The sequence below is a fragment of the Sinocyclocheilus rhinocerous genome, unplaced genomic scaffold (genome assembly GCF_001515625.1).
Source record: "Sinocyclocheilus rhinocerous isolate Xijiao unplaced genomic scaffold, SAMN03320098_v1.1 scaffold647, whole genome shotgun sequence".
Taxonomy (NCBI): Eukaryota; Metazoa; Chordata; class Actinopteri; order Cypriniformes; family Cyprinidae; genus Sinocyclocheilus; species Sinocyclocheilus rhinocerous.
In genome coordinates, this window is record NW_015632746.1 from 98,386 (window position 1) to 112,063 (window position 13,678).

At 34.6% G+C, this 13,678-nt stretch overlaps 1 protein-coding gene across 1 annotated transcript; it reads right to left on the reverse strand.

The window, feature by feature from the left end:
• Nucleotides 1-6,219: 6,219 nt before the first annotated feature.
• Nucleotides 6,220-13,634, reverse strand: LOC107743002 (5-hydroxytryptamine receptor 3A). The gene is made up of 9 exons (XM_016556098.1): nt 13,595-13,634; nt 12,074-12,234; nt 11,929-11,973; nt 11,510-11,619; nt 10,199-10,371; nt 9,750-9,910; nt 7,824-8,034; nt 6,643-6,774; nt 6,220-6,546 (listed from the first exon to the last, which is right to left on the reverse strand). The coding sequence occupies exons 1-9, from the start codon at nt 13,632-13,634 to the stop codon at nt 6,296-6,298; spliced, it is 1,284 nt and encodes a 427-aa protein (XP_016411584.1). The 3' UTR covers nt 6,220-6,295.
• Nucleotides 13,635-13,678: the final 44 nt, after the last annotated feature.

The following is a 13,678-nucleotide window of genomic DNA, read 5'->3' on the forward strand; positions in this document are numbered from 1 at the left end:
TTCAACATATCCTAGCTTTTTACAGAAAATATTCAGATGTAACCCCCTTTGTAATCATTAACATTTTCATTAACTTACTCATTAACACAAGTAACTGTACTTTAATTACACATTTTTCTCAGTAACTGTAATAGATTAGAGTTACATTTATTTAGTAATTAAAGTATGTAATCCCGTTACATGTAACACTGTGTGTGTGTGTGTATACAGTATGTGTGTGTGTGTGTGTGTGTGTGTGTGTATGTATATATACAGTACAGTATGTGTATGTATATATGAAATGTGTGCGTCGATGCTCCACACTCCAGTTCAGATGGTGGCGGTAATGCAGTAATAAGCTAGTCTGCCGACCGCCAATAAACAATAAAAGAACAGAAGAAATTTGGTTTTGGACGCACATCGCAAACATTGGACGCACATCGACCATGAAGCGATCCCGGCATGCAATCTGCTCTGTGGTCGGCTGTAAAGCCTCACAGGTGACCTTACACCGAATCCCAGCCTCGGAGGAAACAAAAGCGAAATGGCTTGATTTTATATTTAAAGGAAATGTCCCAGAAACAGTGGGCAAAAACGTGCTTGTGTGTGCCAAACACTTTTCGCCGAATTGTTATAAAAACCTGGGCCAGTACGAAGCTGGACTCGCATCCAAGTTGTATTTATTAGATGGAGCTGTGCCATCAATCCGTCACACAGATGTAAGTGTTTTATAATAATTCCGTTTGTGCGTTTCTTTTGGTGAATGCACGCGAACACCAACATCTGAGGAAGTAGCTTTATAGCAGGAGTGTCTAACGTTAACTTTCATACATGAAGTAATGACTTACAATAGATGTGTGTTAACGTTACACTTCATAGGAATATGAATATTTTATTGCATTACTTTTAACTTTCCCCAACTCTGTCTGCATGCAATTCAAGGCCTTTAGCACTCTCATTAATGTCTGATCACTTATTTGCTCGTGAATGGTGAGATTAAGAGCTTTTATGGGTAAAACATAACCAAGAACCATGTTTGTTGCCTTTTTTGTAACACTTGAAAAAAAAAACCAGATGCTGTAATTATTGCTGCTCTTGTTTAGGTAAGTACATATGAAGATTTGGCCAGGGTGCATCATGTGGCCTGCCAGACAGACCCACCAAAACTGTGCACAGTTGCCACCCAGCTTTCAATAACAACTCTACGACCTCACTACAGGAGCACAGGTTTGCTGACCCAGATCCTTTATAGCGTGAAGTCATTTATTCCGGATCTGTGGTTTTTGTTTCGTGGTTTGTGGTTTCGAAGTTGTAATTGCTATTCATTTTTGAATTTCATATTATTCCATGGTAACAAAATGTCTATTTGTATGTATAACAGGTGTACAGGCAACCATGCCATGCCCTGATGTTGATGTTGGCACCTCAGAACCACCGCTGTCATCAGCACCAATAAAGATGCCTCGCTTGGAGCTGAAGGAGGAAGAGGAGGACCAGGAGAGCCACTGGGTTCTGCAAATGATCGTGTAGATGCTGTCACAACTTTCACTCGCAGCAGATGTGACGTGAGTGACTTGACTTTAGTACAAATTTTACATTCATTTGGATTGCATTTAGGGCTCCACGATTAATCGAATGTGATTGTCATGCGCATCTTGTCAGTAAAGCCAATCTCCATCATGTGCTTTCAGATGGAGCAGCATTTACTACACAGAGCCGTAGTTCACTGTAGGGCTGGGCGATAAAATTCATGCTATATAAATTTCCTCGATAAACGATAACAAGAGTTCGATATAATGTTTATGCGGCAAAGGCTGAACGAAAGAGCGCTTCTCATTTAGACCGTTTATCCATTCGGCTCAAAGTTCAAACAGCTAGAGCAGATGCGTTACTCGCTGATGCATCTCGGTCACGTGACCACTAAATCGCGCTGTGAGATCCAGTGTGAAGCGCTTGAATTCAGCGGAGAACACAAATGACTCTGTTTACAGACAGATGATAAAGCGCTGACAAACAGGAGAAACGCAGTGCGCAACGATACAGTCAGATAACTTTCTAATCTACAAATCGCCATCATTTACCATAGATTTACTGTAGTACCACTAACTGCACCATGGTATTGTCAGAAATGTGGGTATTCGTGTCTAATTTTATTATATTATTAATGTAGACGTGTTAAATGTATTGAAGGAGTAATTGAATATAATTACAGTATTTTTTGTGATTAAGCTATAGCGTTTATGCGTTTATACTAAATGCATTTAGACTACTGTTTTTCATACAAATACATAGAAACCGTATTACATTTTTAACCATGGTATTTGTGGTTTTTACTGTGATTATCATGATCTAAATGTATGCTACTATGGAAGACCAGTGGTTAATAAAAAAAAAAAAACTCAAAAACAGTCAGAATAATTAAATTTCACCATATAAAAATGAGGTTGCTACAATTTTGTAACGATATTACGGATTTTGATTATGAACATAAATCTACATCTGCATCCTAACTCAAGCTACTATCAAATGTGTATTTCTAAGAGACAAATTTTTTTTATATTATTATTAATATTATGAGGCAACACAAACCTGTTTCTTGATTTGAAACACTATTACTCATTAGAACATGTAGAACTAAGACATTGTTTTCTTCTTATTTATTTATTTTGTTAAGGAAAAAAGTTTGAAAATCAAAAATGTGAAGTGTTTGTCATGTTCTGACCTTAAAGAATAGTTTAAAACCACAATTAACCATATGGTTTTTAGCAAAAATCTGCCTTTAAACTAGAAAGAAATAAAAATTTGACATTTATCGTGATAATTATCGATATTGACTGATATGGAAAAAATTATCGTGATAATTTTTTTGGCCCAGCCCTAGTTCACTGACAAGCTACACAAAACCGTGTTCATAATCGCAGACCAATTTAATCGCGCGATAATGAAATCGAAGATATGATGAGGCTTCTTACACAGAATAAGGCACGCAAAATAGTTCATAAGCAGTGATAAAGGCTATGTTGATTAGCATTGCATTATTATATACTTTATTATAATAAAAATTATAATAAGACGAACTCGGATAAATCATATATTGTCCTTGTCGTGTGTTTATTAGTCACGTTGAATTAATGACAGCAGTTAAATCTTCTGTTTATTCAGCAACCGCTATAGGGATTTCCTGGGTTTCTTCTGCAAGGTGTATTTGGAGTTTCAGCGTGAGAGCGCCCTCTGGCCTTCGGATGGAGATTTACTACTGATCACAGAACCGTGCTTCCGTGACAAGATGCGCATGACTTATCGCAGCTTTTGCCTAATCGCGATTGCGATTTAATTTCGAAAAATCGTGCAGCCCTAATTGCATTCCTCAAAAGATGTTGTGATGTGGAAGTTGGTCATTTTTTTTTATGAAATTTATTTTTCTAATAGAATGGAATCTTCCAAGATGGCTCATCAGACAGCAACGTATATTGTTTCTGAAAACTGCTTGCTGGAGCCCTTTGTTGGAGTGCCCTGTATGTCCGCGGGTTTCAGATGTGAGGACAAGAAGGGTTGGCACGTTCCTCTCTGTGGTGCCCACACCGAGTCCTGCAGAAAATGGTATAATCAACCGATTTTTGGAAGCACTCTTGAAGGGAAAGTACATCTTTCTGTTGCAGTGTATGCCACTGGTGCCTCTTTTTTTCAGACTTGAAAAGGTAGGGGATATAGGGGATGTGTTTACTATATCACTGTATAGTAAATAATTGAATATAGCAATTAATATCACTACACAGGATATGGAGATAAATGAACTTGCTTTCCCAGAAGCCATACTGAAACAAAGACTTGTTGGCTTGTTGCAGAAGCTCAGTTGTACTGACTTGAGGACTGACTCACCAGGTACTTAATACTGACCGACTATTTTATAGATATTACTGTCTGTGAAAGAAAGACATCGTAAAGTGGCGTATGGAATGTAAAAATCCCTGTAATGGCTGAGACAAACAAATCTCAGTTGTTGTTTTTTTTTGGAAGAATGTTATAATTTTTACATTGATATTCAATCAGTTGTGCTGTGCCTGCTGTTATACAGAATAAGTGTGTTTAAAAAGCTCTGGTGTTCAGTTCAGAAGTCTTTCAGACAATAAAACTTTGTACAAACAGTCTTGTGTGCTTTCAGTACTTGGTATGTTACATTATAAAAGACACGTAAGATGAACAGTGAGCCAGTCATATTACGGTGAAAACTGATGACTCAAATGCATTTAAAAATGACTTATGTCTCTATTCCCCTTAGATGTAAAGGCCCATAGTCTGTCCTGTAGATGTTCAATGCATTCTGTTGGGAGAATACATGTACACAAACAGGTTCCAGGGCCGGATGATCAACTGATGATCCAGCTGTTTGAAGCCTTGAAAATATGAAAAGGTAAGTGGAATAGCCAGAAGCACACCAAACAGTTGGGCTGCAGCCCATTGACGTCATATTCAGGATGTGCCAATAAGACTAAATGCAGAGCATTTCTTCATGAGCGCAGAGCTGGTTACATTTAGGTTCCTGGTTTTCACGTGAACACCCTGGGTTTATAGGGGGACTAAGCGCCCTAGATCATAACCCAGACCATTTTTATTTATATTCCCAAAGACAGATTCCCTTACACTCTTTACATTATAGATGTTACACACAACAAAGTACCACAGCATTAGCATGTAAATATTACGAATATGTGAGTTCCAGTATCATCGTGCTATATGCAATGTGGTATTACCATGTACTATGATACTGACAAGTATTTGTGAGGGTGTTAAAATCGTTTATTTTAAGTAATATTTAATATTAATAACCTTAATATTATCTTCAAAATCTTTCTTCATTATATGGTTGCAGCTTTTATATGTATATACATATACATATGGTGAATGTTTATAGGCCCCGTGAACAAGATGAATCATGAATGTGTTTTGCCTATTTTTCCAAAATAAAGACAACATTTTGTATATATGGTAAAAGTTAATGCATAACATTGACATTAGACAATTACAATAGTTAAGATGTACTAAGAATGAACAATACTTTTAAAGCATTTGTAAATCTTGGCTCATGTAAATTTCTACATGCAAATTTATTTCATGATTACTTAATTCAATATTTCAATAAGCATGAAGAACACACATGAACTAACATTGAACAAAAGTATATACATGAACATTAACCAAGATTTGTGGCCATTTTAATTTGTGTTGTGCAGAAGAAATTCATACAGATTTGTAATGACATGAGGATGAGTAAATGATGATTTTCATTTTTCATCCCTTTACACCTACATATCCTAACACTCGGCTATAGGCTGCCATCTATAAAATCAGCTGTGCCATTACAATATTTACTTACACTTTTGATATTTCAAGTAATTTAAAAATTACTTAAATATCAAAAGTAATTTAATTTAATACTTTTGCTTAATTATTTTTCTAATATAAAATCACCATAAAGATATCAGTAACACTTTGCAATAAAGCCCCATTAAGGTAATGTTAGTTAAGCACTAATTAAAATTTTGTCATGACAACTCTCGGAGGGATTGGCATGGTAATGTACATGACAATGTTAATGTATTTGGTCTTGGAGGAATAGAATGTGCCATGTGATAATGATTTCATTAGGCCAGATTGAGTTAGACCTATCGGACTGCGCCTTCTAGAGTTTCATGCGAGAACTCTGTATTTAACTAACAATGAGTGACACATTTGATACAGTGTTTATTAACTTTTATAATTAGTTAAAAAACAACTGTTCATTTTGAGTTCATGTTAGCTGAGGTCCACTGAATAATATTAACAGATACAACTTTTGATTTTAGTGAAGTAGTACATGCTGTAATTAACATTAACTAAGATTAGTAAGTGCATTAGACATATTTTTCATGTTAGTTCGTGTAAACTAATGAAGTTTACTAGTGTTAACAAATGGAAGCTTATTTTCTTTACTTTTACAGTACTTAAGTATGACTGATGGTAAATACACTTAAAAATGCAACTAATATCTAAAGACGCTAAAAGACAGCTCATGAGTAATCTAAAATGTAATCAAAAGTAGACAGATAAAGTTAACAAAAACATGTTGTATTGCTACAATGTGTCATGTCATTTTTAATTAGGAATGAATTGCAATTCATGATCTAGATGGATTTTCCCCCACAAATACATATCACAGCCTCATTCAGTATAATGTGCATAAACTACAATGGAAAACCAACTCTGGCTGATCTGTGCTCTAATGAGTCATGCATGTCTTTCTGTAGATCTCATATACAGGCCTATAAGGGACATTCACTCATGGGAACCAAGCTTTGAACAGCATTATCAGAAACACAATAACTGTGGTTACATACAGAAAGTTAAAGATCACATCAACTATTGTTGCCACTCTGGTCCAGCTCAGGTATTTCCTCTCTTGTTGGTTTTGATGTGTAGCAGCAGCCTGAAGCTCCACGAGGATCTGCTTCAGAAGATCAAGAGCATACAGCCGCTCTTCATGCCTGTCTGTTTCTGAGTCTGGAGGGCTCTTAGTGTCCTTCACAGCATCTGTGAGAAGAATTATATTTAACTTAAGATATTATACAAGATGTTTTACCAAGGACCGATTTCCCCCTCATTATCAGATGTTGAGTAAATATTTACCAGAAAGAGCAGATGAGCTTTCCATTGGTTTTACTGAAATCGTCCGATTTCCTTTAGCAATCAGAAAATTCACAAGAATGGTCTCCAGAACGCTGATGCCCATCAGAGTGAAGATGACAACACAATAAACCCCTAGGAAAGCCACCAGAAAATAATTTAAAATAATATTAATAATAAAATAGATGTATAGATGTACAGAGATGTATAAACAGAGATGTATAAAATTAATTAAAAATATATATTATCGATTTCATACAACAGAAAATTCTACATTTTTAAGCAAATGATGACACAATCAACTGTTGATTATTTCTCAGCCTTTTGTTTTATTTTGAAAGAGTACTAATACATTGAATGAGATAGTTGTTAGCACAAAATGTCAAATATTAAAAGAGGAGTGAGATGGTCCCTGCTGGGGTATAAGAAGCCCACCTGGATAAACATCTACAGAAATAATTTTTGATCGTTTTTATTGATAATTACATATATTTTTAAATGTGTCATTCATGTTTTAAAAGTGTCATTCATGTAAAACACTAAATTAACTATTCAAATTATTATTATTATTACTACTACTTAGTTGAATAATTGAATAACCGATAACAGACAAAGCAGAATCCAAGTAAAAGAGATTCATCTGAAAAGTTATGAAATTAACCTATGACTTAATTAATAGGCCCATATTTAATAGCCCATATTTTAAGTGAAGATATGTCATAATAGCAACACTACGAATGCAATTTTAATGATTTTACACAATAACCTATAGGTTTTAATGAAAGGCGAAGATGTCTGAAATGTACATCTAATTCATTGAGATATTAAATAATAAGTAATGCGTTTAAAAATAATAGTGACAGCATACCACTTGGGGTTTCTATGGCAATTCTGGGTGGCCCATCTTACCCCGAGGGTACTTTTACTCCACAAATCCAAAAACAAATAAACAGTGTCATAGATCACGATTTTCCAGATATGCAAAATTAGATCGATTAACCTCAAAACTGTTACGAATGACTAAATCTCACAAACGTTGATATTCAGATGAAATGACAAAAAAAATTAAAAATAGTGTAGCCATTTACAGAAAAGTGCTGAGATGAAATTTTGTGCCATCAATGGTCAAGAGAAAAAAAAAATCTTACTGTTCAAGATAATGAGTACAGCAGATAAACTCTCACCAATCAGGGGGATATCACTGGCAGTAGAGGGCAGCATGTCTTGGAGAAGCAGCAGTAACACAGAAATAGACAGAAGCAGAGTTACTTTAAAACCCAGCTTCTCTCCTCCAGCTGAATCCATGAATAAGGAGGCCAAATCCAGAATAAGGAAGTAAAATACTGGCATTAGGAAGTTAATGACATACAGTAGAGGTCTCCTCTTCACGGTGATCTGCAAGTAAGAACAGAAACCTCTATAAATACTTGGTCAGAGCAGCTTTTGACAGTGGTCACAATGTCTGATCCCAGTATCTCAGCTGTAAGGTTGTGCATCAAATGTGTAATTACAGAAAAGCTTGTTTTCTCTGTAAGTGGTTTTCATATTTAGCGAATAGCCATTGGATGAACACAAAATTACACTGAGACAACAACAACTACTCAGTGAAGGGAATTCTGAACTGAAAGCTACACTGTACAGTACTTTTTATGGAAATAATACACTTTAAATGAATCTACTTAGGTGTGAAATGAATGCAATGTTTTCTGACAATAAACTGCATGTTATTTGCCTTACACTTTCATGATATTATCCGAGACTTACAAGTGAAGTGCACAAATCACATTAATGGCAGGACTTTCATAACTATACATTAGGGCTGTGCAATATATCGAAATTATCGAAATATCGCAAATGTACATATCGCAATATGCATTTCGCTACGGCTTGCAATATTTGGGGCCATGAACAAAAGACAAAGAGAAAATCACTCACTGCTCTTACCTAAATAACTTTTGTAGCTTAAATAAGAACCAGTGCATATTGAATTCATAGAGTAAATACTAAGCAGTGTTGTATTTTTCCTTTTTATTATTCAGTTCCTAAACTCATGTTAAAATGATTACACTAATGTTAAAATGACATTTTTATGTAATATTAGAGTAAAACACTACCCTTCACTTTCAGAAGTTGTTGTAGGGGTGCTTTCTTATTAGAATCAGAATCAGAATGAGCTTTATTCACCACTTAAGTGTGCGCAAACACAAGGAATTCGTTGTGGTATAACCATATATATATGACACAAGATAGTTATAGAAGTTATAGAAGATACTGACTCGGCAACAGCTGAGTAAAACTGTTTCATCTGAGCATGTGGCACTTTAAGCATTATCGTATCGCATATCGTACATATCGCAATATGCATTTCGCTACGGCTTGCAATATTTGGGGCCATGAACAAAAGACAAAGAGAAAATCACTCACTGCTCTTACCTAAATAACTTTTGTAGCTTAAATAAGAACCAGTGCATATTGAATTCATAGAGTAAAGACTAAGCAGTGTTGTATTTTTCTTTTTTATTATTCAGTTCCTAAACTCATGTTAAAATGACATTTTTATGTAATGCTAGACATTTTTATGTAATATTAGAGTAAAACACTACCCTTCACTTTCAGAAGTTGTTGTAGGGGTGCTTTCTTCTCACAAAAAGTGAAACATGTATGCTAGTTATATTAGAATCAGAATCAGAATGAGCTTTATTCACCACTTAAGTGTGCGCAAACACAAGGAATTCGTTGTGGTATAACCATATATATATGACACAAGATAGTTATAGAAGTTCACAGAACTGACTCAGCAACAGCATGTGTCATCTGAGCATGTGGCATTTAAGCCTGAATACTTTCCGTACCCACTGTATATGACACAAGATAGTTATATAAGTTCACAGACCTGACTCAGCAACAGCTGAGTAAAACTGTTTCATCTGAGCATGTGGCACTTTAAGCATTATCGTATCGCATATCGAATATCGCATTATTTAATGAGTTATCGCACATCGCATTTTTCTTCAATATCGCACAGCCCTACTATACATGAAAGCTCCTGTCATCAAGTCAAATTCCTGGATGGATGTGATGTGGTGTGTTGTTATCTTTCTGCTCTGTACCTTATATATCAGCTGATCCTGTGGTTCTCCTAGAGTAGTGACATTGGCTTTAGACGTATTTATACTAAGGAGTTCCCACTCTCCTTGAGTCTGAAAGGCCTTCTTGGAGCTGAGGGTCAGGAATGAAGCGTCAGAGAACGGGCTGATTACGAGCTCCTTGCCTGAGATAGCATGAGACAAATGACCAATAGATATTACAATAACTTAATGTCAAAACTCCAGCAGGTGAAATAGGATCTTTAAAAGTCATGTTTGCCAACATCAGGGTTGTGCACCAATATTTAGTCCAAACTGAAGATGTTTTTGATCTTTTGAATATTCCTCTTCCTGTCACTCCAATTTAAATGCAAATACCACATCTTGTGGGTGTGACTAATTCAATTTCACTTTCATGAACTGAGAATTCTGCCCAACTCTGATCGACATTGTTTTCTGAGTTTCAAATGTACTTGAATGGATCGGAGACTGAAGGGTAAAAGTGCAGCTTTGGACGTCGAAGGGAAACTGGTGCAGGTTCAGCTTGCAGGCCGTGGTCACAGCAAAAGTGTTAGACGTCACAACAGCGCCTTGATTCTGCAACTGCACATACTGATTCTCCATTGTTGCGAACTCGGTCTTGATGCTAAATAGACAAAACAAAGCAAAAGTAAACTTTAAAGGGACAGTTTACCCAAAAAATTTAAATTCATAATTTACTCATCCTAATGTCACTCAAAACTCATAAGACTTGGATTCATTTTCGAAACAAATGAATATATTTCCATTGAAACCATAGAGATTTCTGTCCCTCCACTGAAAGTCTATTCCACCAAAATTTTTACGCTTCAAGTATCTACAAGTAACAATCCATAAAAGGTCAATATCACCATAGAGTGCCTTTCAACCCTCACAATACTCAAACATTTTGGTTTTAATTTCCCATTCGCTTTATGTCATGTCATAAATAGTAGACACTTAAGTACTATAGAAACATATTAGCTAAGCTCCCACATGTTTTTTTTAGATAATTATGGGCCATTATTCGAAGCATAAACCATAAGATATGTCCACCCTGTCATGGACATATATATATAACTGTTAAATACGTTTTCATTGCAAAATTAAGATGCAAATTATATTTTCTGAAAGGTATGATGTCCCTTTCCTAAAGAGGGTTATTTGTTTGCTTTCAAATTATAAATACATAAAAGATTTTATGTAAAACATGTGTTTTTAAAGAAACGCATACAATTGGCACATTTTTCTTATTTGGAGAAAACTGTGATATTTGGATGCAGTTTTTTGTTTGCATGTTATTGCCCCCACACCTAGCTATTGAACACACTGGATTATATAGATATGATTGAATTATTATTTAAAATATTATTGTAAAATTAAATATCAAGATGACAGGGTGGACCAGCACATGATGGGGTGGACATGTAAAGCAGAACACACAAAGCATGACAAAATATGACAATGAAACATTTATTCAACTTCAAATTTTATGATTTGACTATTTTCTACTCTCATTCAAATTTAATGAGCAGTGCATGGGACCTAGCAAAATAGCACGCATCCTCTTACACAAAACTAAAAAAAAAATCTTGAAAATGTATCTAAAGAGCCAAGTAATGCTTTTGTTATGAATATAAAAACCTAGCCTAATATAACACACCCTTTCATAGTCATTTTATGTTATCATGGCAAATGAGTTATTTATGTACAGGACATCAAAAGGCGCCCTACAGTGATATTGAACCAAAAAGCCATTTTCCGACCTTTCAGTGATGCTGATGTCTGGAGTCCAAACCATGTCCTTTTTAACAGAACATAAAGTGATTCCACAGAAGTCATCTGGGTTCCATACTGTGAACTCATTGACCCAACCCTGCAAAGTTATGAGGATTATGTTAACAGTGATTATAGTGGTCAACCGATTTGGTTGATCCTCCTTAGAATCATAAACTTTTTCACAAATAATATATACAAACGTATTCTTTTTACACTTTGTTTTTATTTTCAATAGGGTTCAATTTGACTTGTATAGTGACTTATATTATATAGTATATTAAATTAGACATTTCAGTGTGTTCCTTAATAAGTCAAGAAATTATTTTATTTCCAGATAAAACTTCTGATTGTACAAGTTTTCGAACTTGAGTAAAGTCGTGTGCGAAAAGGTATTGAAAACACTTACATGCAAAATTGTGACTTGTGTTGAGAGGCTCTGGGCTTTTTCATTCTGTGGAAAGAAATATGATATAAGTGTTGAGTGATGATACTACAGTACAACTGCTTGCCATCCTATGTCATGGCATTCAGTTAAATCATGCTGGATTTACCACTTCTGTGATGGAGGTCACAAAGAGGTCTAGAAAAAGAAAAGTAGGGGTTTCCCATTTAAACACGGGCCGCAGGGACGTCATCTGAATGTCATCATTGCCCAAGCCGAGATGTTCGAGAAGTGCCTTGTAACTGCAGTTTCCAGCAGCAGACGCCGACCCTGCACAGAACACACTCCATTTGAATCTCACAGTTACAGCCAAGAGAACATCACGTTTCAACATTCATTCTTCTGTAAATGTACTTCTCAACTAGTGCGTCCGTTCTGATAAGAACAATGCCAAAAGCAAACTCCAAAATGCAACTATCCATATAACTGTTTGTAGTTACCCTTATGAAAAAGTAGTAAACTTTAGCATACTTCTAAAAAGAGTAATGTAATTAACTGCGAGATGAATGTAAATGTTTTTGCACACTTAGAAATGCATGTTAATTCAAATTAAATGAAATTTATATTAAATGTAGTTAGCTGAATTTTATAGTGTTTTTGACCCACTTAAGTAGGACTTAAGTACATCTTTATTACATTAAAATTAGAATTACATCTATTGTCAGTAACACTTTATTTTAAGGTGTCCTTGTTACATGTACTTACTATTATAATAACAATAAATTATGCATAATTACATGCAAGTAAACCTAAACCTAATCCTAACCATAACCATATAGTAAATACATTTAATTAATATAACTCGATGTATATTTACACTGTAACACTTAAAATAAAGTGTAACCTCTATTGTCTTTGAAATATAGTTAAAGTGAACTGCTGAATGTACTGACAAGCATTTATCATAAACTAAAATATGTTTATTAATTAATATTTATTAATGTACATATCTATTGAAACTTGTATGTCATGTATTTAAACATATAATTACACATTTATAATGATGAATTTGCAATTTAGCACATTTAAAATATATTAACTTTAAATGTTTTATTTAGTAACACAACAGTTAAATTATTTTAACTGTTGTGTTAAATGACAAATATTTTTACATGTGCTTTAGTATGTTAGTCAACACATCAAAATAAGTGTACAGTAAAGCATGACAAAAGATTATTAAAACATAATGATTTAATGACTTAAAAGTAAAACTTTTAATTTGACAAAAAATTTAGAAGGTTTACGTTTTTAAAAGTGTAATTAAGTATGTGAAAAGTGCACTTGAGTGCCCTTTTATTTCATTGTATTGTCTGAAAGCAGATTTTTTATTTTATTTTTTAAATATACTCTTAAGAGTGGAAGTACACAAGTGCAAATGCACATTAAATACAATTAAGCACTTCTTTCACAAGCATAGATAGTAAAAAATATACATATCAAATTTTAAATACAGTATTTTGGTGCAAATTCATCTGTCGCTATGTAGAAGATAGAAGTCAAATTTTTCAGTGTGGAAAACTTGCGTGACTTGCTTCAAAACTAGGAGCACAACTACACAAGGTAAGGGAAAATATGACACAAACAACACACATCAACAGACATTACAGCTGGAAATTTAAAACAGACTTACCGACTGAGGCAAGATAAAATATTAGCCACCCTAGATGCATAGCAAACAGTCAAAAGATTGGGTACTGAAGAGATGACTGTCATT

Bases quoted from the DNA above. Each gene is read 5' to 3' on its own strand.
- LOC107743002 (XM_016556098.1), bottom strand. From the start codon at position 13,634: ATGCATCTAGGGTGGCTAATATTTTATCTTGCCTCAGTCG. The intron at 12,235-13,594 runs GTAAGTCTGTTT...TGTTCTGTGCAG, and splicing joins ATTTTATCTTGCCTCAGTCG to GGTCGGCGTCTGCTGCTGGA. The intron at 11,620-11,928 runs GTAAGTGTTTTC...ATAACTTTGCAG, and splicing joins CACAAGTCACAATTTTGCAT to GGTTGGGTCAATGAGTTCAC.